The sequence below is a fragment of the Nesoenas mayeri genome (genome assembly GCF_963082525.1).
Source record: "Nesoenas mayeri genome assembly, chromosome: Z".
NCBI classification, from domain to species: domain Eukaryota; kingdom Metazoa; phylum Chordata; class Aves; order Columbiformes; family Columbidae; genus Nesoenas; species Nesoenas mayeri.
Window position 1 is genome coordinate 17,232,008 of NC_137542.1, and position 22,358 is coordinate 17,254,365.

At 36.1% G+C, this 22,358-nt stretch overlaps 1 protein-coding gene across 1 annotated transcript in view; it reads right to left on the reverse strand.

Moving 5' to 3' along the window:
• Positions 1–22,358, reverse strand: part of CCDC171 (coiled-coil domain containing 171) — a 135,567-nt gene that overhangs the window by 57,812 nt on the left and 55,397 nt on the right. Inside the window, exons 12-18 of the mRNA XM_080362213.1 lie at positions 19,937–20,026; positions 15,817–15,984; positions 13,708–13,896; positions 7,797–8,301; positions 6,976–7,092; positions 1,896–2,122; positions 1,041–1,223 (exon numbers count right to left, since the gene is read on the reverse strand). Coding sequence (XP_080218339.1) covers positions 1,041–1,223; positions 1,896–2,122; positions 6,976–7,092; positions 7,797–8,301; positions 13,708–13,896; positions 15,817–15,984; positions 19,937–20,026 — 1,479 coding nt within the window. The remainder of the gene's footprint in view (positions 1–1,040; positions 1,224–1,895; positions 2,123–6,975; positions 7,093–7,796; positions 8,302–13,707; positions 13,897–15,816; positions 15,985–19,936; positions 20,027–22,358) is intronic.

A 22,358-nucleotide genomic window follows, 5' to 3' on the forward strand; every position in this document is an offset into this window, starting at 1 on the left:
TGACATATCTACCAACTAGGCCTCAGAATCAATATTGGGCACAGCTACTGAAAACGCTGCTCATTCCGACACAACTATTTCAGCTATACCGTGCACCTGTGAAGCACCTATAAGAATCTTTATCTATCCACTTTCTCAGCTCAATTCTGAATGCAACCTACAGAAACTAGGTGTAGGAGGAAAGGTGCACAGTGAACTTCCAGCATGCCAAAGGAAAGACGAGTTTCTGCCCCTCCAGTAAGGGCTGCAGACACAGCTGCAGGAGTGGGACAGGGAACCTATCAACAGCGCACAAAACGGCGTTTCTCCCTCAAACACCACATCCATTACTCACTATACTGAGGCTTCAAGAGGTTAAGAAACATTTTTGTTGTCTCCTCCCATTCCCACCAGACAGTGCCAGGTTAGTGAACCCATAGTGTTTAAGTAAATCCATCACTGACAGCAAAGGGTCAGAGGAATTTGGTGCTTATGTGCTACGCAGAATGTAGAAAAGAGCTTTTTTTCTTTTTTCCTTCCCATAAACTTACTCCTTCAAGGAAACAGCCACACTAAAATTTGCACTGACTATCTCAGGATGTAATCCATACTCAAAGATACAGTAAAATGTCTATCATAATATTCGGCAATATCCATGAAGAGTTTAAAATATTACATTTCTGCTTTATGAACACACTTACTGGATATCGTCATTCCAGCTGACTTTACTCTGTTGAAGTGAAATCTATATATCCTTTTAGGGTGTATAAATCACACCAACATTTTCAACGTACGGAAAAAAACCTGGTTTGCTGAAGACCAAACATGTAATTTACACCGAATACCTCATTCTACAAATCAAAGAGAAACTCCTGTGGAAAGGAGATATTTCTAAATACATCTGACTTATAGTTTAGTGGTATTTACAAGGCAAGTCTTCTGGAAAATTCTGTTAATAGTATATTGATTTTATAACTGTTTTTTCAAAAGAACACAAATCAAAAAATGTGTAAAAAGGAGGATCCCTTGTAAGCAGCCTCCTCTAAATCAAATATACTTACAGATTTCTTAAACATATTTAATTGCTCTTGCAGGCTCTGGGCTTTGTCAGCTTCTTTCTTCATCTCACTGAAATTCCACTTGAATTCTGCAAGTTTTAGGCGCAGTGAGCGGCGTTCCACCTCTGTTGTATGAAGCCTTTGTGTAAATTCAAATATTTGCTTCTGCAAGGATGCTATGCTTTTCTGTTAGAACACAGAAACAAATTCATGTGCTATAAAATGTGCTATTTTAGCAATAAAATAAATCACTTTTAATATCCAAGCAAATTAGACAAAGCTCTATTTTTGTCCTCCATTTCTAAGAGACACACAGAAGTGCAAAAATGAGAACCATTTCCATCTACTCTTGAGACTTACTGAAAATTCTGTTTTCAAGGAAGTATGTATTTTCACAAACAGGCCCACAACAGAAGACAAACTATGGGAGAAAGAGTTCATCTTTTTATTTCGGTTAAATTGAAAAGGTTATCTTTTCTGAAAGACAGAACAGAGCAGGAGAAAAAAAGAAAAAAAGTAACAAAAAAAAAGGGGAAAAAAGCAACAACACTTAACCTTAGTTAATGCCAAAAGCAAGTTTATTTTTACAAAGCAAATAAAATTTTGATAGAACTTTAAAAAAATATTTTTCTTGGATATGTCAAATCTCTTGTTAAAGTTCTTTGACAATAAAAAATCTATTCACACCCTAATGCTTTTGGGTGTTGCAAATCAATTTCTGATTATATAGTTGACTTCAATGTAATGGACTCATAAACAATCTGAAAGAAAATTAATGGTACTACCAAGGGGGCTTCACTGTAACACTTATGCTGTGAACCTACTGTTTACATGAAGTAGCGCTATAAATATGCATACCGTGATGGGTAGTCTGTCACACAATCCAGCTTCCAGGGCCTGGGTATTTATTCTATGAAGTCCATGAGCCAGCCTCTGTACCAAGGAGTCTCTTTGCAGGTACGTAATGCTCCTGCTGCTGCCTAGTGGAACAGTCTCCATTATTACATTCAGCTTGTCCATAAGCTTTGAAAAGGAGTTCCTGGCTGCACTTACAAGTAAGTGTCCAGAAAGCTGGGGCTTTGGATCTTTAAGAAACAGCAACAAAAAATAAATATCAAGTAGGTTATTACTTTCACATTTTTTTCTGCCAATGGAAAAATGCAACAACAAAAAATAGCATCTTTAAAGTACTCAGTAAGAAATTTCTATTGAAGAGTGGAATATTGAGCTTGCAGGAAATTCTCAGAGACGCTTTGGGACAAATTTTGTATTTAGCAATGAACACTCTTACTACCAATCTTTGGATGGAAGGGTAGGACAGTATTCTAAAGAACAGGATGTTCGTCAAAGAGTAATTTTCCAGTTGTTTTTATGTTCTCCTCCAATGCTATACTTTCTTAGGTATTTCTTCTGTCTTCTAATTTTGTAATTCAGAAAACATGTAAGATGGATGCAAGCAAATGTAAGCCAGGTCAAGTATGTCAGATGTGACAGCAAATGGTAAATCACTTTATCACAATATTTACAATGCAAATTTCTGAGGGTTTCCTGGCTCCTCTTCCCTCCCCTCTATAGATGTCTAAATCATTTGCTGTTCAGAATTAGTGAGGCTTGGTACCTTAATGCCATACTATTTATATTCTGAGACAAGAGAATATAATTTACCTTATTCCAAGGCAATTAAAATTTTACAGCTACAATTACTTATTTCCCCACAGGATTTTGGTAATCATCCTTCTCATATAATGGACTTAGGGCCCCAGCACACCCAACATGTCCTGCTTACTGCTAGATTCGTCAGGTCTGTAATTAATAATTGTGTTTAATGTTGATAAATAAAATTGTCAGTGCTCCTTCCACTAATTGGTATTCCAGATAACAGTTAATAGGTTTATTTATGCCTTAATAAAAGTCTTGTAATTTAGTTTTCCCTCTGCTAGGCAGGTCTTAATCTGTCATTACTTGTCTTATGATACTATCAGTGTAAGATGACAAGCATGGAAGAGCTTATTTACATTCAGTAGTATAGCAGATCTCCTGTTGCTGCAGTGAATTAAAATATTTACTTAAGAATATAAACAGAAAAAATTAACCATAGCTTTTTTAAGTTAAAGAATTTCTCTTTATAAATTGCAAGGATAAAGCCAAAGGTTCAAAGTAAACAAAACATGATTATTAATACTTTTAGATTATGATTCTCATCACAGGGAATTTATCATTTACAAATATGAGACGAAATCTATCTGTAAGAAACAAAACAAAACAACAAAAAAGCGCACATGATAAAGTCAAGTATTCTTCTTTTCAGAGCCATTCTCCTCCTTAGTTTCAAAATACCCCCATTCCAATAATTGCAGTGCTTAACTGGAGCACTATTTTTGAGCACATGCTCTCCATAACCCAGTTAGTAGTAAATCAGTCTTTTCTTCATGTCTAAGATAGCACTCTTTCCACTCATCTTTAAATGTAAAAATCCTAAACACCTATTTCATCTTGTGCTTCAATAAAAAAAAAATATTCTTCTCATACCCAGAAGAAACTACTAATGTAATATTCTGTCTACTTTGACCAATGCTCCTTTCTTTTCTTTATGTTGATTTTCTGTTCCTGATCACATAAGAGTTAAAATGAAGGTAGCTTGTCTTTTATTACAAATTATCCCATCCTACCTGTCTTTCAGTTTCAAAGACCATCTCTTTTCTCCAGTCACGATGTATTCATTAGTTTGAGTGTTTAGTTAAATTAAGCTAAAATTAAAACTATCATATTTGTACTGCCTTCTATGTAAGGTGACATCAAAACCTTCTAAAAAGCTGTCCTTTGCCGTGACTTTTGGTAAATATCAAAACAAGGATACTGTCAGTGAGCTACTGTTCCTTCATTTTTCATAGTATTTCCACCTGGTATCTCATTTTACAAGAGATTGTTTGCCTGCCAGAAAACACAGTATTTCTCCATATGTGCAGTACCTAGGATGTCAGCCCCTTTCCCTGTGTCTAGAACCCACAGTTTAACTGTATTAAAAATAAATTAACAATAGTTCAGTCAATTTTGTTGCAGCGTTTTGAAATGACCACTCTACTTCATAACCAGGATTCCTGTTATGCAGTGCTGTTCAGCATCCACAACCTAAGGCACCTTCTTAGGATAAGGAATAAAAAAGTAAACCATCACCTGTGTTTATTTATTTCTTTTTTATGAAGAGCAGTTTGGAGCAAATACAGAAATATATTGATACAAGTTACTGACTGCTTCGAAAGATGAAATGAGAATATAATGCAATTCCACAAGGAGCTGTATCTATAATCATTGAGAAGAGAATATACGGTTTAAGTATAAACCTTTTAAGTACCTGCCCATGAAGGATCAAGGAATTACAATAAAAGCACTAAATGATGTACAGTGTGCATAAGAAATTATTAACACAAATACAGGTATATCATAAAGAGTAATTCATTGTTAGATTAAGCGAATGAAGGAAAAAACAATGAAATATGACAAATCTTACATCACTGACAGATGAAGAAAAAATAGTTTACTCTGTTTTGATGAAATATCACAGTCAGCAGGATGCGAGTACTATACAAGACAAATTTTCATGCTAAGCTTCCAAAGCTTTGTGTATGTAACAGTTGATAATATTTGCATTAAAAAATCTTGACCTTTACTTTCTCTTGTTTATTGCACTACAAATTCTGTTCAAACAAACCTACAAAACTAACTGTACAAAAACTGACACAAAATCAAAATAAAAAACCGCAAAACTTCAGTGAACTCGTATTCAGACTGAAGTTAAGAGATCATTCCAAGACATGCTGGAATGAGAAACAAACTAATGAAGAGTGTGAAGGGAAATTACCATGAACGTCAAACTAAAAGTGCTTTCATTTAAAGTCTCAAGAAACGTGCCTCAAATCACCAGAGTGCACATGCCCAAAAGGTCCAGTGCTATCTATGTGCTCTGGGTTTAGTTTCTTTCAGTTGCCTCAAACGGTTTCTCAGAACCTAGACAATTTTTAAGACAAACAAACCTTTCCATATTGCAGATCAACATAGCACCTTCTGGTGCCTACTTTTTCCTGTGATGTGTACTCTGATCTGGCACTACCATTATTTCGAGATCTGAAGAGAGAAAATGCCTCTCAGATTGCCTATTTACCTTAAAAAAAATCAAAATCATTTAAGTTAGCTTGAAGGTTTAAATCCTATTTTAAATATGACTTACAGAACATAAAATAATTTCCTAAGTATTCAAGCTTTCTTTCCAATATATTCTTTCAGGGCCCTATCACTTCAATACTTCTGGAAATTTCATATCCAACTTTCAATTATTTATTATTGTTTTTTGAACCAAAGGTTCTTGGGAGACTTTTGATCTCATGAGCAACAGAATTTCAACTAATACACAAGCAGTCAGACATTGAGGTTCTGAGAAAATGACTTAAAATAGAGATAAGCTATGAAAGAATCACCAAACTGTCTGTGGCCATAACATTCTCAGCGTAGCTTTTCCTAATTCTTAAAATAAAAACTGTGTTGAGTGCAGAGATCTCAAGTAAATAGAGTCCATCAGAACTCTCATTTACTTCAGTGCTAGCAAAAGATTGTGAGGTTTAGGGTATTCTATCTAGTCAGTTTTGCACATTGATGCTGCTGTAAAGTTCCTCTTGATTCCTCTTCAATTTGCTGTTCTTACTCAACACTCTATACAAAGGAAAACTTGCTGTATAAACCTTGTAAATATTCTGAAACACAGTTCAAATTTTGTTTTGTCAGGATGTAAATTTAAGTTACTGAAAACAGGATGATCAAAGAAGAGAGCACCTGAAAGTGAATCAAAACACTTCTCATTCAATAGCTGACTTCTGGTACCAGTCTACTGCTCAGGCTTCTAGGAACTGTATCACCTCTCTCTGTCTTGCTGTTTCCCTTTATTCATACAAATTATCCTTCCTTTCATATCCTTTATTCTGTGACAAAATTGTTAGGACTTTTAAATTACCAAATACCAAAGAACTAAGGATGACAGCAATGCAGAGGAACCAAGTGAGATCTTTTGTCAGCCCTCACTGCAAAGAAATTAATGAAGACAGTTAACAGCTGGGAGTCAAGAGGTGTTATTTCCAGAGATTTGCACTAAAATTTTCCATAGGCATAGCCGAATTCTGTATGAGGAGAGACTGAGAAAATTAGAGAATCTAGACATAAATCTACTTAGGCAATACGTAGAGAGAAACACAGTGAAGACATAAAATAAGGACTGCTACACATTGTGTAAATGGAGAGCACTTTATTTCTCTCTCAAAAAACACAAGAGAGCGTGTAAACCAGATGAAAATAGTAGCCATCAAATTCAATTGTTTTCCAGATGCCATGAGTTTGGAAATTCTAGATTCATATAATACAAAACACAGTAGGGAATTATCGCCTTTCAGTCAGCACCAGTAATGTCCTTGGTTGAACATTTGCCAGATTTAGGGCCTGCACTTGAGAAATACACAGATCAAACAGACAGAAATTACATAGATTTTCTCTGTGGAAAAAAAATGGGTTGAGCTTCAGTAAAATACTTTTTGAATATTGGAACAGTGGAACAAGACATCTAAGAAGCTTGTAAATATTACTTAATTGGAAGTTTTTGAGAACAGGTTAGCCAAATATCTATTGGCATGGTGTAGATTTTTTTCTGACTCGCAAAAAAGCAGGCAAAACTGCTTATATGCTTTCTAGAAGCACTCTTCCAGCCTTCTGTTTCCACGACTCCATATGCTGAAATGATAAAGCATCATATCATCGATTAAATAAATCTGTTCCAACAATGCAGCTCTCCAGATATTTGATCTAGAACAGAGGAGGTAAAATCCTAAAAATGGAAATGATGTAACCAACCTGACTATTTTTTTTTAATCTTCTACTACAAGAATATACTTCAAATTACCTGTTTTGTTAACAACATCCTGTAATTCAGTGACAGAACTGATTATTGCAGCAAGGAGGTTAGAACTAGTAAACCAGCTGAGTGCTTCAACATAGTGAATTTGTTCCTCTTCGCGACCTGTGAAACAGAATTGCAGCTAGCAATAAAACTGAATAACTTAGATAGGCACACTACTATCTCCAGCTCTTTCAGGAACTGGCCAAAATTAAGTCTATAAGCCACAAACTAATTATTTTTTCAGGACAATTTAGACTGTATTAAATATGCTTCCACAACTACTAAACCAGTAAAGTAGATCTTCTAGTTTGGGAAACTCGTCTGGTAACAAAAAGAGACAGGAAGACTATGTAGTCTCTAAAGAAAAATGTAATAATCCTATACTAATGTTTCACCTAAATTAGAAAGCAACTTTTTGCATTGTTAGTAAGAAATAAATATTCAAAATAATTAATAAAATAATATATATTCTCCAAAAATAAGTTGATAGTCAACCATTTAGGAGCATTACAAGATATTAATCACAGAGAAGAGGCAGTAGGACTTACATCTGAAATCCGTAACACAAATGTCAAGCATATCAAACAGTGTGAGTTCACGTATGTAGCTGTAACTTTTCTCTCAATGCTTAACAAACTAAGCATTCCCTTTTAGGGGAAATAACATTCGTCAAGAAATTCAGAAATTACAAATCTCAAAATTACATTTGTCAAAATGTCACTAAATTTGTCTCTACATTCTATTAATAACAACATAACTATTTGTTATTCACTAACCATATAATTTGACATAACACTTATCAAAGAAGAAAACAATTAGCTTACTTGGCAGATTGCGCTTGCCTTTGGAGTCTCCTATACAAACTAGAATTCCAATGCCTTCTTTGAAGCTATTTACCCAGGAGAAGAGGGAAGTAGAAGACTGGGCTAAAACTTTAAGTCTGTTAGCTGCCAAAACTGCAATCACACCTCTTCGGAATACACGAATCAGGCCTTTGAATTTTCTTTCCTTCAGTTTTGCTTCATGTTGATCGTTTTCCTCTGCATCAGAGAGAGCATGAGCTAGGGTCCTAATCTCCTGGTTCACTAATTCATAAATGTTGACCTGATCCTGGAGAAGGTCTCTTTGGGAGGACATAGCACATGATCGGCCATAGAGGGGATACAGGGCACCTGCCAACAATGCACAGGCTGCCAGGAGAGATGAATGCTCCTTCTGAACCTGGGTTAACATATTTTTCACAGAAACATTTTCAAGGACCAATATATCCTGTCTTTTTTCAAGGACATAAATTTTTTCCTTGCTTTTCTCTGCTGTTTCCTGGTATTCCTGGGATAACGAGAAAAAAAAAACACCAAAAACTAAACAAAACCAGAAGAAATGTTACCTAGAATATACTTTTTAAAGCAAGAAAATAATTTTTGTCTAGGCAAAACCTAAAAGAAAACTAATTAGTTTTTCACATTCAAACAACATATTAAAGGACCAAAGTTATTAGTAATGATTGTCAAAGTATCCTAGAGAACGGTTACAGAATCAGACATATGAAAACAAATCAATAGTAAAAGGAAAGTTTGCACAATCTTCTAACTATAAATGGACTCCAGATCTCTGACAATAATCCACTAGTACTGCAATAGCCCACAGAAGGACCTGGTTGTCCACAACACAGCTTTATGAACTGGCCTAACAATAAGCAATGACATGCTCTAATTTCAGAAATAATGTTGCTCTTCAAAGCAGAAAGGAAAGTTATTGTAAGAGAGAGGAGAAAAAGATGGAAAACTCTGGAAGATAACCTAGACAGATTGGCAGCAGCTGGGAAAGGGGAAATAAAGGTGATCTCTTAATTGCTTTGTAATCAACCCCCTACATATATATTCACAGATTAATTAGGTCTCATACAGAACTGAGTTTTCAAAAGAACAGCGTTATACAGATATTTTTGTTTTGACTAGTGCCATTACAGAATTTTTCGACCTGTAGAAGATTTTTTCCTTTTCTCTATATGCCTTGAAATAAAGAAAGAGAGATTTAAAACAGTAAACCAGTGTAGCAAAATGAAGACACTAACAAGCCAAGACTGAGGTTAGACCATGTGGACTGGTTGCTTTTGATGACATGCAGTTCTTGCACAGCAATCAAGACACTATGCTGGCACCTCAGAGACTTAGACTGGCTTCTTGATATGCGAGAGTCCTCTGTGATTGAAATAGCCACTTGAGGCTACATTTAAACAGGATACAGTGGTATAAAGAGACAGTAAGTTTTAGGCACTGTTCACAAAGAACCTACCTACAAGCTTAAGTAAAATGCTTACGCTTCAGTTACAATACATGGACACAAAAAGGTAAGCATGAATGGATTGACAAGTCTGTGTGACAAAGAAAAGAGAGGATTACACTAAGCTTCAGCTACCTTTCTTAGAGCTATAACCAATTTTGTTAAAATTAGGGTGAGGTTATTCCTGTTAGCAGTGGCCAAAAGAAAAGTAAAATGGTGTCATGCAGCCACATTCCACTTGGGGAATGTGGAGTTCTACTAAATAGAACACATCCCAAAGAAGTGGTGACGGGGGCACTCTAAGTCTCTTCTCCCTCCTCCATCCTGAAAGCACAACGTGGGGGGAAAAACACATAGCTATCCTTAGAATGGGGACTCCACGCTTCTAGAGATACGTACCCCCGTCAGTTCAGAATGTCTTTGACAAATATTTTATGTTTTTGGAAGAGGAGGAATTAGTAGTATTATTAAAAGTACTTCCAGCGATACAAAACCAAAGTACCTAAAAGCTTTAATTACAAAATACAGTTTATCGGCCTCGTATGTCACTTTACCACTCTAAAATTAAGTATTATCCTGTACAATACTTCCAGTGGTACTGCATTATTTACAGTGTTTGATTTTTATAGAAAAATTCCTGAGAGCATGACTGCAAGGAACTGAAAAGGTAAGCTGAATTTAGAAAACAACTTATGGTTTCTGGCCATTGCAGGTGAAAGGCCAGCATCTGAGTAAACAAAGTGTGATCCCTACAGGGCTGTTGGGCAGCAATACTAACATTCAGTGCTCTGGCTAATTAAAGCTTGTTTTTTAAGCAAGCTTAGTGTTTTTATGCTTACAGTCATATGGTAATATGCAAAAGCAAACAAGACAATCTCTGACTACAGAAATGGGAAAGTTTTGTAAGAAAATATACCTTTGTGGGTTTAATTGGCTAATAATTGTTTTTGTCTTACTCCACACTGTTTCCAGTGTTTCCTTCACAGCCTAAAAGAAGAGTTTTTAAAAGGAATATAGAATTATCTTCCTAAACGCTGGTAAGCTGGCTTCCTTCATTGTTTGAGGTTTGAGGGACACCTTGCTGGTTACAGAGCTTGGTGGATTCCAAGAATCCTTAATAAAAAATGAGGTGCTACTAGCAACACTATTTTATCCCTCTTCTTACTAGTTCCAGCATGAAAACAGAACTGGAAACTAGAAATATGACAGTATGACTTCAAAAGGTTTTCCTGTATTTCAGCTATTTTATTTTCTAAATATATACATATAAATAAACTACATCAATACCACCATCCTCCATTTCTTTTCCCTTTCTACAGCCTTGCTGTAAAAGCAAAGCTTCCAAGCAAACAAACAAAAAGCAATAAAGGACAGTCTTTCCTCCCTAGTGGACTTTTTTCCTCTCCTATTTAGTAAACCTTTTATTTTACTGTTGAAATTAACATTTTCCAAGTAGTTACAGGATTTTTCTCTTACAACATGTTTTTGCATACCAGAACAAAACCCTTCTATTTTAAGTGGCTGCCACAAAGAATGGGGACAGATTAATAAATGTCTACATAATAAACAAACAACAACTGATAGTTAAAATTCAGAGGACATTTCCTATGAGACTGTGCACAGTCTGAATAAATAACTTGTGTGAGGCTAAGGAACAGACATGGTAACATTTTCAAAATGGCACACGATCAAACCAAGAGAACTGCACTCCTGCTACAAAAGGCAAGGAGAGAGGATATGCATGTTAAGCTCCATTGACTCTTGAAACATGGAGACCACAGACAAAGAAGAGCAGTATCTATAGAGTGCCTTGTTTATTGCTGATCTGTGATAACGCCACTCTGGGAATTTCTGCCCTACAGAAAAACAGTGAAACTGCTTTCTGATTACACCATCCATCTGACCTACAGCAACAGCTGTGAAGTAGCGCCTACTAACATCCATAGATCTTGGCTTGGAAAATGTTAACAGTACTGGTTGGGGACAGAAGTGGTGGCAGATGTCATTGCTACTAACACCTCCGAATTTTTGCAATGTTACACTTTAATAATAAGAAGATTGTTCTGAAAAGCCTTAACTCTCTACTGCAGTTCTAAAAAAACCCAAACCAATAATTTACAAGATACATTGCTCATATTGCTGTGCAGTTAGAGCTCTCATTTAACTCCTGAGAGTCTGAATTGACCGTCTTCAGTTTGCCTTCGCACATGTACCAACAACTGGAAATATTAAAGAAGTCTACACCCAGGACTTCTGAAGAGAAAATGTCTAGAAGGCATGGAGCACTGATCAAAGACAAAGTTACAAACAAAAGGATGCATCTTATGATGTATCTTGAGCTTGGTGCAGGACAGCAAAAACCACTCAACTTCCCTTTCTGGCGAGGAACTAACACCTACAAGGGATTAGTTCATTAAACTGCTTGTAATTATCAAACGCCTAGAGTTTTGTTGTAGTGCTAGAATAACTGCAAAGCGTAATGAGACCAACAGTTATTCAACAAAATCGAGAATGCTGGCAAATCACATTCCATTTCCATCAATTTCCACTGATTATATGTTTCCTATAAAATTTAAAGAATAAAGCCTGTTAAAATAATTAAATTTACTATTGCATTGTGTATCTTTATGTAAACACTGGCACACAGTAATATGTAGAAGACCCTTTGAAGACATTCCATAACTTGTGGCACATTTTCCCTTGCTTCCTATGGAAATAAAGCTACAACATTAGTCTGTCTGCGTATCTCTGATCCAACAGAGCAGTGATCTTGCAGACAAATACGGTTAAGAGGCTTGAAATGCAAAATGTAAAAGACAGTCGAGTCTTACAAAAAACAACCATTCAGGATTGGGACAGCCCTAACAGCAGGCATCCATGGAATATATGGATCTCAGAAAGGGAAAGGCTTAAACTGGTATTTCCAGGTCCAAAGTCAGTCACAGATTAGAAATCCAGAAGAAATTAGACTGACTGCTTCCCAAATGGACACTGAATGGTAAGAAGGCAAACTAGAACATGTGAAGGAAAAAAAGAGGAGGCAAAATTTTGTTGAATCATTTAAGTGCATACAGACACTGAGCTGCCTTGTACTCCAACACTACATAACCTGTGTTAGAAAACATGCTCAGATGTTTCCAAGGGAAAGCATTTCCCTTTCATACATCCAGTAGTCCTCTACAGCAAGCTGACAGATGAAGTGTTTTCCAGAAGATGTGCCTAATGCACGCCCCACAAAGGAGAGCGCCATGTTTTCAGTACATGCTCTGCTTGGGGTCTTCACAAGTCAGCTGAGAAGACTGGCAGGTTCAGCCCATCCCAAAGAGCGGCACAGCGGCTCACAGCACCGGTTCTCCCCAACAGGCCAGAGCTCTGAAAGACATGACTTGGACTTTCTGTGTAGCATCCATGGGAGTTAGAAACCAAAACTGCATAACTCCACTTCTTCTTTAGGAAGGAAAAGTCACTTTTAAAATTATAATTCCTCATTTCATCATTCTTTTTGTTGGCAACTATTTCATAAAAATGAAGACATAGGATGTTGGGCAAACTCGGTCTGGATTACACTTACAGCACTCATAGGGATATCCCTAGCATTGCCAATATCCAATGTGAAATGTAAATACAAAGAAAAACTTATATACAAGATTTTAGCTTATTCTCAGGAAATCACCATAAATTGCTCTGTCTAAAGAATACTTCATAAATACATTTTTTTTGGAGTGCAAAGACTTCCAAGCCCAACACCTGAGTCAAATACAGCATTCTTCTGACACAGTAAGTTTCTGATGGCAGTCACAAATAACAAGGCACATGTTATTTCCTATATTTCACTACACTTTAAACCAAAACACGTGTAAAAGAATGTGACCTGAAAGACAATGCAATGTGGTTGCAGAGTAACAGTGAAACTTTTAGATTGCAAGTAACTTTTCTAACAATCAGTGACGACAGTTTTACACTTTTAAAGCACTGCTCACTGTAGTACCTGTATAATAAAGTCCTTTAATCCTGTTGAAATCTGGCACTGTAACCGCTAATTGGTTCTTAGGGTCACAAAGTATATACTTAAATTTATCCCCAGATGACATAACATTACCGTTACTCTACAGAGTCTTTGCAAAGCATGATACTGCAAAAGTAACCGCTGCCCTACGTAATTCTTAAAATAAACAATTTCAATCTTACAGCTTTAACATTCTTAAAAAAAAAAAAATCACTACAAACTGCTAGACCTAATTAAGCAATTAATTTCTGGAATGTTTTAATGAAGTCATTTATTTCTTATTATAAATTAAGTCAATGCTAGCACAGTGTTGGGGTTTTTATTTTAAAGATACATGAAAATTCCCAAACAACCTTAAATTGGTTAGGAGCTTAAACTACTGCAATAATCCATTAAATATTTACAAGAAGGAAAGAAAAAAAAATCAGAACTTCACAGCACCATACCTGTGCCCTTGCATGAACTTCCCCAAGGAGACCTGAGTACTGCTGTTCCAGATCCTTTTTTTGTTTCTGCCAACAGCTTTCCTGTGCTTTCATCTGTTCAGCCATTTTGCTAAAAGCATCTTCTTGGCTCTGCTGAAGCTCCTTCATAGTATCGGATTTGTTCTTGCAAACACATTCTAGGTGAGATATCTGTATGACAAGCATTTAAAAAAATGTTTTACCTCTCAAATCACCTTTTTACTTTAACTGTAGTTTATGCAACAAGATATTCCAAAATAAAATCAAAATAGTAATTTCTTCAGCATATTTATTAAAACTAAGTAAAAGCCTTTCACAACAGATTACTTACTTGAATCTTGCAACAAAACCAAGACATATTTTGGAATAATTTCTTTTTCTTGGTTTCAGTTTTGCCATGCTTATACCACACCTTGCAGATATCTGTTGCCTTCTTTGTTGGAAACCTGAACTGAACGCTTCTCTTTTTTTTTTTTAAACAAGTGCATTAAATCTTGTGCTGCTAAGTCAGTAATCTGAGTATAAAAGTAGTCCTTCAGCAGTTTGCAAGGATTGCAAGCAATAATGAAAAAACAGTCCTTAATTTTGTTTTTTGTTTTATTGGAAAGCCAAGACATTCCGTATATTATGAAGTATTACAATAATTTCAGGAAATTTTAGCATACATAATGTTTTTCTCACAAGTAGTTCATTAGTTTGTGATGTGTTTTCAACAAGCATGAAGGGATTCACTCCGTGGTTTAACTTTGCAGTTCCCAAGCAAACTAAATGGAGTAATGAATCAAGCTAACAATGACCTCTAAATACACATGCGTGCCCTTTGTTACTAGAGAATACTAGCAAGATACCTTCCAAACAGATCATACAAAACTGCAGAAAAATTTTATCCTCAGAAAGCAGGTACAACACAGGTAACAACGCTGCCCCAAATCCCGGAAAAGCTGGTAAGTACATGAAAAGAGCCCTAGAGACCTCACAATCAATCTCAATAACCATACTAAATTAAAAAGCAAGAAACAAAATGACACAACTCCTCCAAACTGCCAACAATGCTCACTCACTTCCACTCCCTTTCCTCCTTTACTTCAAAAGGAAAGCAGAAATGTACACCAAATCTCCAAAATCCAGAATTTATTTTATATGAACCCTCTTTAGTAATTTCCATTGACTGCTGGGGTATTTATTAAACGATGGGCAGGGTGAAAACAATTCACTGTAACCAACCCCATCTCTTACTCAAGCCAGAAGAGCAGTCACAATTCCAGCAGCTGAAAAATATCCAAGAGCTTTTCCCTTCTGAAACAGGAACAAAATGTCAGGGATGCCAAGATCTGGAGTCACTCTCCTAGACTGCAGGACTGCCCTGATCAATGGAGGCAGAACATTAATTGAAATCCTAAAGAGTGGCATATGTTAGTCTGTGGAGCAAGTTTAAGTTATTTTAAAGGGGTCTTTCCTCTCCTAAAAATGCAGAGAGTTCTGGGGAGAAAGGTTATGTCAGCTTACTCACACTAAAATAATTCAGAAAAGTACAGCTTCTCCCTTAAACAAATATTGACATGTTTTATAAAAATAATTATTTTCTGTTGCATCTCTGAATATAGATTTCATAATCCAAAAGTTACAATTAAACCAAAAAAACACACTGGATTTTTTTCAGATAGTACCTCTGAATCATAAACATATAATTTAAAGATGATGTTCTGGAGTAAGTGCATTTTGTTTCTGTTTTACGCTAAAATAAAGACTTGCTTTATTAGTGTAAATGACTAAGTTCTTTGAATTGCTTCATCAGTAAGATTAATTTATTTTCTTTTAATTAGGTCCCTGTGGCTAATATTGGCTAGTACTATTAGCATGTCCTGCACAGAAAGTGGAGCTTAGAGACTTCATACAGACTTCAGTCACATTTACATGCCCACAGCAATGGCATCAAACTGAGTTGTAGACAAGCCATAATTAATGGTATTGAATTATTAACGTCCAAATTCTTTTTGAAATAAGATGAATGTCAGTCCTTTTTAATGATACTGTGATGTGGACAAATGTCACTGAATTTAATAGAGGTAGCTGGTGCCTAAGGACACTTACCTTCTCATTAGCCCTGTTGAGGTCTAAGATCAGGGCATCAACATTCTCCTGCAAGACTGCACAAAGCTCAGACCACGAGAATCTATCTAGGATGCCTTCTGGTTGTTTTATAAGCACACAGCCTGCTACCAAACGCTGGTATAAGCTATGGAGGAAGGTTAGCTTCTCCTGAGACAAAAACAAAACAAAACAAAACTGTTGTATCTGAACAGTCCTAGAATCCAAAGAGATGCATCATTTTTGTAGCAATGTGAGCCGAAAAAAACCCCACAAAGCTCCTTCTCAAACATTTTCAAAAATGATACCATTAATATTTGCAATCATACATATTAAAGCCAGAGTAAGAAAACAGTTTTTACAAAATTTGTCTAATTTGACATAGTATATAAATAAATAAAGACTAATCCTGCAGTGGTCACAACCACAACCTCATACAGATAAAAATTTCTGTTATTAGATACAATTTGATCATTCATGTTAACACTTTAAGGAACATTCAAATTTTACCCACTTCAAATATCTGCATAGCATGCAGAAAACTGTCTGACTGGCTTGGCAGCACAACACACTGTTTATACAGCTATGACTCTAAAGTCTTTGAGAAACGGCTTTTGTGTGGATTACGTATGACTAAAGAGCTAGACAATATAGGATTATAGTTTCATCAGTTAATTTCCATAAGCCATGCTTCATTCATTTGTACTCACTTTAGTTAGTAGTACAATAAATAGATGCAAGTTATGAAGTTCAGCAACAATAGCGTGCAGCAGAAACTCCAGCCTTTGTCATTTTAGTATATATATGCAACTTAGTAACTTCAGTTAAGACAACAATAGAAAGCTGTACCTCAAAAGCCACAAGAAACAGCTTTTATTCAAAGTTGGTAAATCACCCTAAAGATTCCCATTGTTTCCTAGGGCCCTTGGAAGAGCCTTTACATTAAGAAATTGTGCATGATCGAGATGGGGAACTATGGTTTTTCTGAGCCCTTTCCATTATACTAACACGCATTTTCTCACAATTGTTTCATGGTATTTTAGGCAACAAAAAAAAATGCAGTTTAGTTTAGTTTGTTTATAGCAGATCCCCTAATATCTCAAGGAAAATCCAGTGTGCCACCACAATTACATTTTTGCTTGAGCTGTGATAAACGAAGGATGGTAATTATCCATTCAGTGTGAAAAAAGGGATCTCAATACCCAAAATTAGTTCACACATGTTGAACGCAACCACAGTGCTGTAGACATGCTGACTTTACAATATAGCCAGGCTTAATCATTCTCTGATGTGTAAAACAATTCCAGCTGCTTCATGCGGACACTACTTAAATATCAGTCTGCAAAAGGAGTGGAAAGAATGTTTCCTTTTTACTCAGTTGGCATCTGTGTCCAAATTTGTGGAATTAATGAGCTCAATGTGCATGACAACTATGGTAACGAGTATCATTGCTGCTGCTAGTATAGAACTGCTTTATTGGAGGAGGAAAAGCAACAAAATTAACATCCGTAAACAAACATAAAGAGAGAGATAACAGTTCTGAAATAAGACTTCAGGAAGCAATTCCCATATACAGCACACCCCAGTGAGCTAACAGGTCACAAATAACAATTTCTAGGTTTTAGGACAAGCAGGCAATACTAACTCTGTTCCACATTTACTATTTATCAATTGGTATGTGAATCGGTAAGTAACACCACATGATGATGACACTATTGTATGTTCCAATTGTAAAACTTTTTTGTTAACTTTCAATTTGAAAGAAATAATTGTTCATCAGGCAAAGATTTTTAAATAAACTCAGTTGTTCAAAAATTCAAAATACTGGAAGGGTTAAGCTCTTAGTTCTGATACAGAAGGAAAGAGAATCAATATGTCCTGAGTTCATGTAGATATTAAATACACATTTCAAAATACATCTCTCAAAATCATATTTTGGGGATAAATCTGTTAAGACTAAGAGTAACCATCTGATATATGTAAATGTATAAAGCTGAGATTAAATAAAGACTCTTTTTGACAGTCATCTTGTCTCTGGTAATACCTCCATATCCTTCTGGTAAGCCCTGGTAAGCTTCTGGATTTCATTTTCAGATTCTGTGGCACGTGCTTTCTCCCTCTCCCAGCATTGCTGTACATTCTGTAGTTCCATCTTTAAAGTTCCTATTAAAGTCCCTCTGTCTGCACACTTAGTGTGCAGATGATTTAACTCTTTATTGGCATCAGCCAGGTTATCCTGAGTTTCCTGTAGAACACAGGCAAGGAACAGAAAGGCTGGTAAGAATTTTACTCTATAAAATGTTACTTTAGTCCAGTGCTCAGCATGCAAGGAAGCAAATAGTTATACAGTCACAAATGTTCAGAAGACTCCAGGCTCAGCCAACCATATCTTGTCAGTAACAGAATTTCAAAGTTGACAATAGTCCTTCTCCACAGCTGGCAACTGAGTTTGCATCTCTGAGAGTTAAAAGCTCCATGATGCAGTCGCTTTCAGAATCCCCTCTACCCCTGCAACTGAGATGCAGAATGCATGGATGTAAGTTATCCTCTGCACAGTGGAGAGCACTCAGAGATAGTGAATAGTGATAGCCAACCTCTGATCTGTTACAGCTGAGTCTGCGGGCAACACAGACAGCTGTTGGTACCCACTGTATTCTTTATCTGCATGATAAAAAAATGTGAGGACTCTCTTTGGAGGTTTGACCATGGTAAGAAATTAATAAACAGAAATGGTCATAAATACAATCGTTATGTTACCAGTACCAAATCTCACAAGGTAAACAAAGAACTTAACACACTACCCCTTTTCAGCCAAAAGATGGCTGAGATGGAGCGAACAGATACATATGCTTTCCTCTACTACAAGCACTAGATTTCCAGCACTGCTAAAGTCTGCTAAAGGTCAACCTGAAAGCATTGTTTATTTTTCACAAAATCATAGGTGTTTGTATAGGAAGTAGGATAGAAAAGATGCTACCAAATTCATCAGACATGAAAACTTCTAAACGAAAATACTGCAAGATTAAAGCAATGTTAAATTTCTAACTCAAAGGTTTTCAGACTGGATCTAGTTTTCACTCATATATACAATATTATTAGCACAAATTTAAAGAGAGAAGACAGTGGCGTACTGCCTAAAACCCAGCACCATTGGTGTGTAGCAAACTTAAGTTTTTGCACAAAGACAACAAGTATCTGCCACAATAGTTTGCAAAATTTGTAGGTGCCTTATAAAGGTGCTGTAACAGAGGCAGAAGTTTTAAGCCTTCTGAACATAAATTAGTGAACAAAGTTCAGATCAGATGAAAGGAGATCACGTGCAAGTATCAATTAATATGAAGATTCAATAAGTGTTGCAGAATTATCTGTGATTAAACTGAAACGATAAAGCAGCATATCCCCAGCAAAAAAATCTGAGAAACACTGGGAGTAGAGACATTCTATTTTGGCAGTAACATAATACACTGCCAGTTGGGAGATTAAGTTTAAGCATGACCTCAGGACTTCCTCACTCCCTTGGCCACTGATGTAACCAGACAGGACATTACAGAAGTGGTGTGTCAGCCAAAAACAGAGACAAAAAAAATTCTTGTTCAGAAACTAAAGAAAAGACATCTCAAGTGGTTTTATGAGCTCCCAGGTACATTTTACTTCAAGAAGTTTTGGGCTGTACACTGTACAACTGTTAAGGATGACCTGATGCTTCATACATTTATAAACTTGCCTGATAAGCAGAGACAGAAGAAAAAAAAAAAAATCAACAAAGGACAGCTATAACAAAATGTGCTTTCATAGGAACAGAGATAATTAAATTCTCTTCTCCTTTTCTTCAGAAAAACAGTTAAGGAAAAAAAATATACTGATGCTGGTTTCAATATAAAACAACACTTTGCAGATTGGTAAATCTATTTCAAATTTTTCAGAAGTGCAAGCATTTAAATGATCCGTAATGTAGTCTAAGGTGGTAGACAGAAAAAAAGCAGCATGCAAAGGACACTAGTCTGCTCAACAGACTTCAATAACACAGAGACTTAAATTAATAAGAAAAAAAAAGACACCTTAAATCCAGAAAGATACGTTTTGCGGAACTTTCAAATTCCATGTTAAGTTCATGCAGCCATACCTTAAGGTCTTGACTTAAAGCACACCTTTTCTCTTTGGATATCTCAAGTTCTTTTGTCACCTTTTCACACAAAGCCTTCATTTTCCCAAGCTGTGAAAAACACAGAGGACCAACAGGCTTTTACAGAAAGGTTACATAATCACTCAGATATAAAGGAAGAATTATCTAAATAAATCTAAAAAACCCCACATACACAAAACGTAAACTCCATACAATCTCAATAATGTGCTAATATAAAAAAATACTAAGTAACACTTTTATAATCACTTAAGACAAATAGCAGTGGCAGAATCCTAAACGGAGTCCACTATTAACTTTGCCATTGACTCTCAAAATATCTGACAAAAACACAGACTTTAAAATGCATTTGAAAGTGTAAGAAAATCTGGGGAGTGGTTTGAGAGAACGAGTTTTCAAAGTCAGTGGCCATCATCTGCAGAAACTGTACAGCTACAAGTGCGGTGTCTACTTTTTACTGAGTGCTCAACAGCACTCACACACCTGTAAAAACCAGCAACATTCCCAAGATGTATGGTGACTACTGAACTGTTCACGGTGTTACAAGCAACCAACTTAAAGGTAGCTCATGAACATAACGTGTACCAGTTTCACTATCCACTTTCAAAAAACGATAAAATCATATCATTATAATCTGTCTCTTTGGTTACCTGATGATGAGGTTAGCAATACAAATGTCTGAAAGAAAGCATGAAATAGAGATGTGCTGTAGTGCAGGTTACTGCCAGCACTTGAGCATTAAGAAGCATCTTGGAAGTAAAATATTGCATTTACAAAATTTACAGATTACTTTGGAAATTATATTTTTGTTTGATCTAAAATCGGGAGACCTGGCAGAACCCTTAGAAATAATTGCAGTAAATCACAGAATGCTACTGGAGTATTTCCACTCTTGTTGCTGATTTACTAACCTCTCTCTCCTCAAACATATTATAGCCTCTGCACTATGCAGAAAGTCAAAAGCTTGTTATCTGTTGAAAACAAAACACTTACACACCTTTAAGTCATACAAATGAACCAGATTGTTTAAACTAATGTTTAGCAGAGTGAGTTAAAGGTGACACACGACAAGTTTACCAGCATATTTCACGTATTTATATACAGGTGTACGCATATATTAATAACACCATCAATATGTGGGATCTTGTTGAAAATCTCTCTATAAAAAAGCACTACATAATTACTCAAAACTAAACCTTTACTGCTGTGTATTAAAACATCCTGGTTTTATTGCACAGTGCCCTTCATAGTCCCTTTGTGCATTATTGTATTATTAAAAAGTTTTATTACTAAACATACCTAACATATAAAAAGCCAGAAACAGTGTTATCTATGGGGGTGGGGGGTAATCAAGAAGGACAGAGCACTGCCCTTTCTGTGCACCATGAAGGTGCTCGGTGATCTCTGGCTCCGTATGACAACTTCAGGGTCAGTCACATGCAGTCCTACTGGGAAGTCTTGTGGCAGGTCATCAGTTGGTCCTGCTCTGCTTGCGATTTATTTTCCTTGACAGTTCATTCTTCTTTCTGTCAGAATACTCTCTTTGCTTTCTTAGCAGCCACCCCCTTGGTCTCCCCACTGCTGTCTCTGGCACAGTTTCACAACAAAGCACATCACTAAGCCAAAGCCTGCTGAGTCGACTTTTCAACTGTGCTGCCTACCACGTGACATTCCTCCTCCCAAATAACAATTCGCTGTGGGTAATATGTTCCTAGTTACTTTGCAGCTTCCAGACTTGGGTCTCAGAAGAGTTTCATAATGACTATACACATTGGTTCTCTTATCTCACTGGGAGAGACCTAACAGTCTTGCTGTTTACAAAAGTATAATTGTTTCCATGGTCACTTATTTTTGCGCCCGTTGAACAAACTCAAAGGTTTTGCGGGAGATCATTCTTTTCCCAATAAAAGGAGAAAAGCTGATATGCTTTTCTGCTGTGGTTTTTTTTTTTTTTTTCCCTTTTTTTACCCAAACATTGTGAGTGACTAGCTAGGCTATGCATTTGTCAAAACAAGACAAAACCTAGAAATGAAAAAACAGCACTGGCGCTTTTACAATCTTATCACACCTTGCTTTTCTGTATTTACCACTTTTATCCAAAGATGAGCTAATTACAAGTTTTTACAGAAAGATTTAACAGTGCAGTTAACAGCCTTTCAAGTCACAAATTCATAAAACATTTACACCCAAGAGAATTACTTTAATCACATTAGCAATACAAATGAGAAAATAAATGCAGGATTGTGACTTTTCAGTCAGTAAAATAAAAGGCCAGTAAGACTGCATTAAAAACAGTTCATTTTTTTTCAAGGGTAAGACTTCCAAAATTGAAATATTTACGTTATTCTCTTAGATACCTTAAAGTATCAGTCACAGTCCTATTTTACTTGAAAAGACCTCAAAA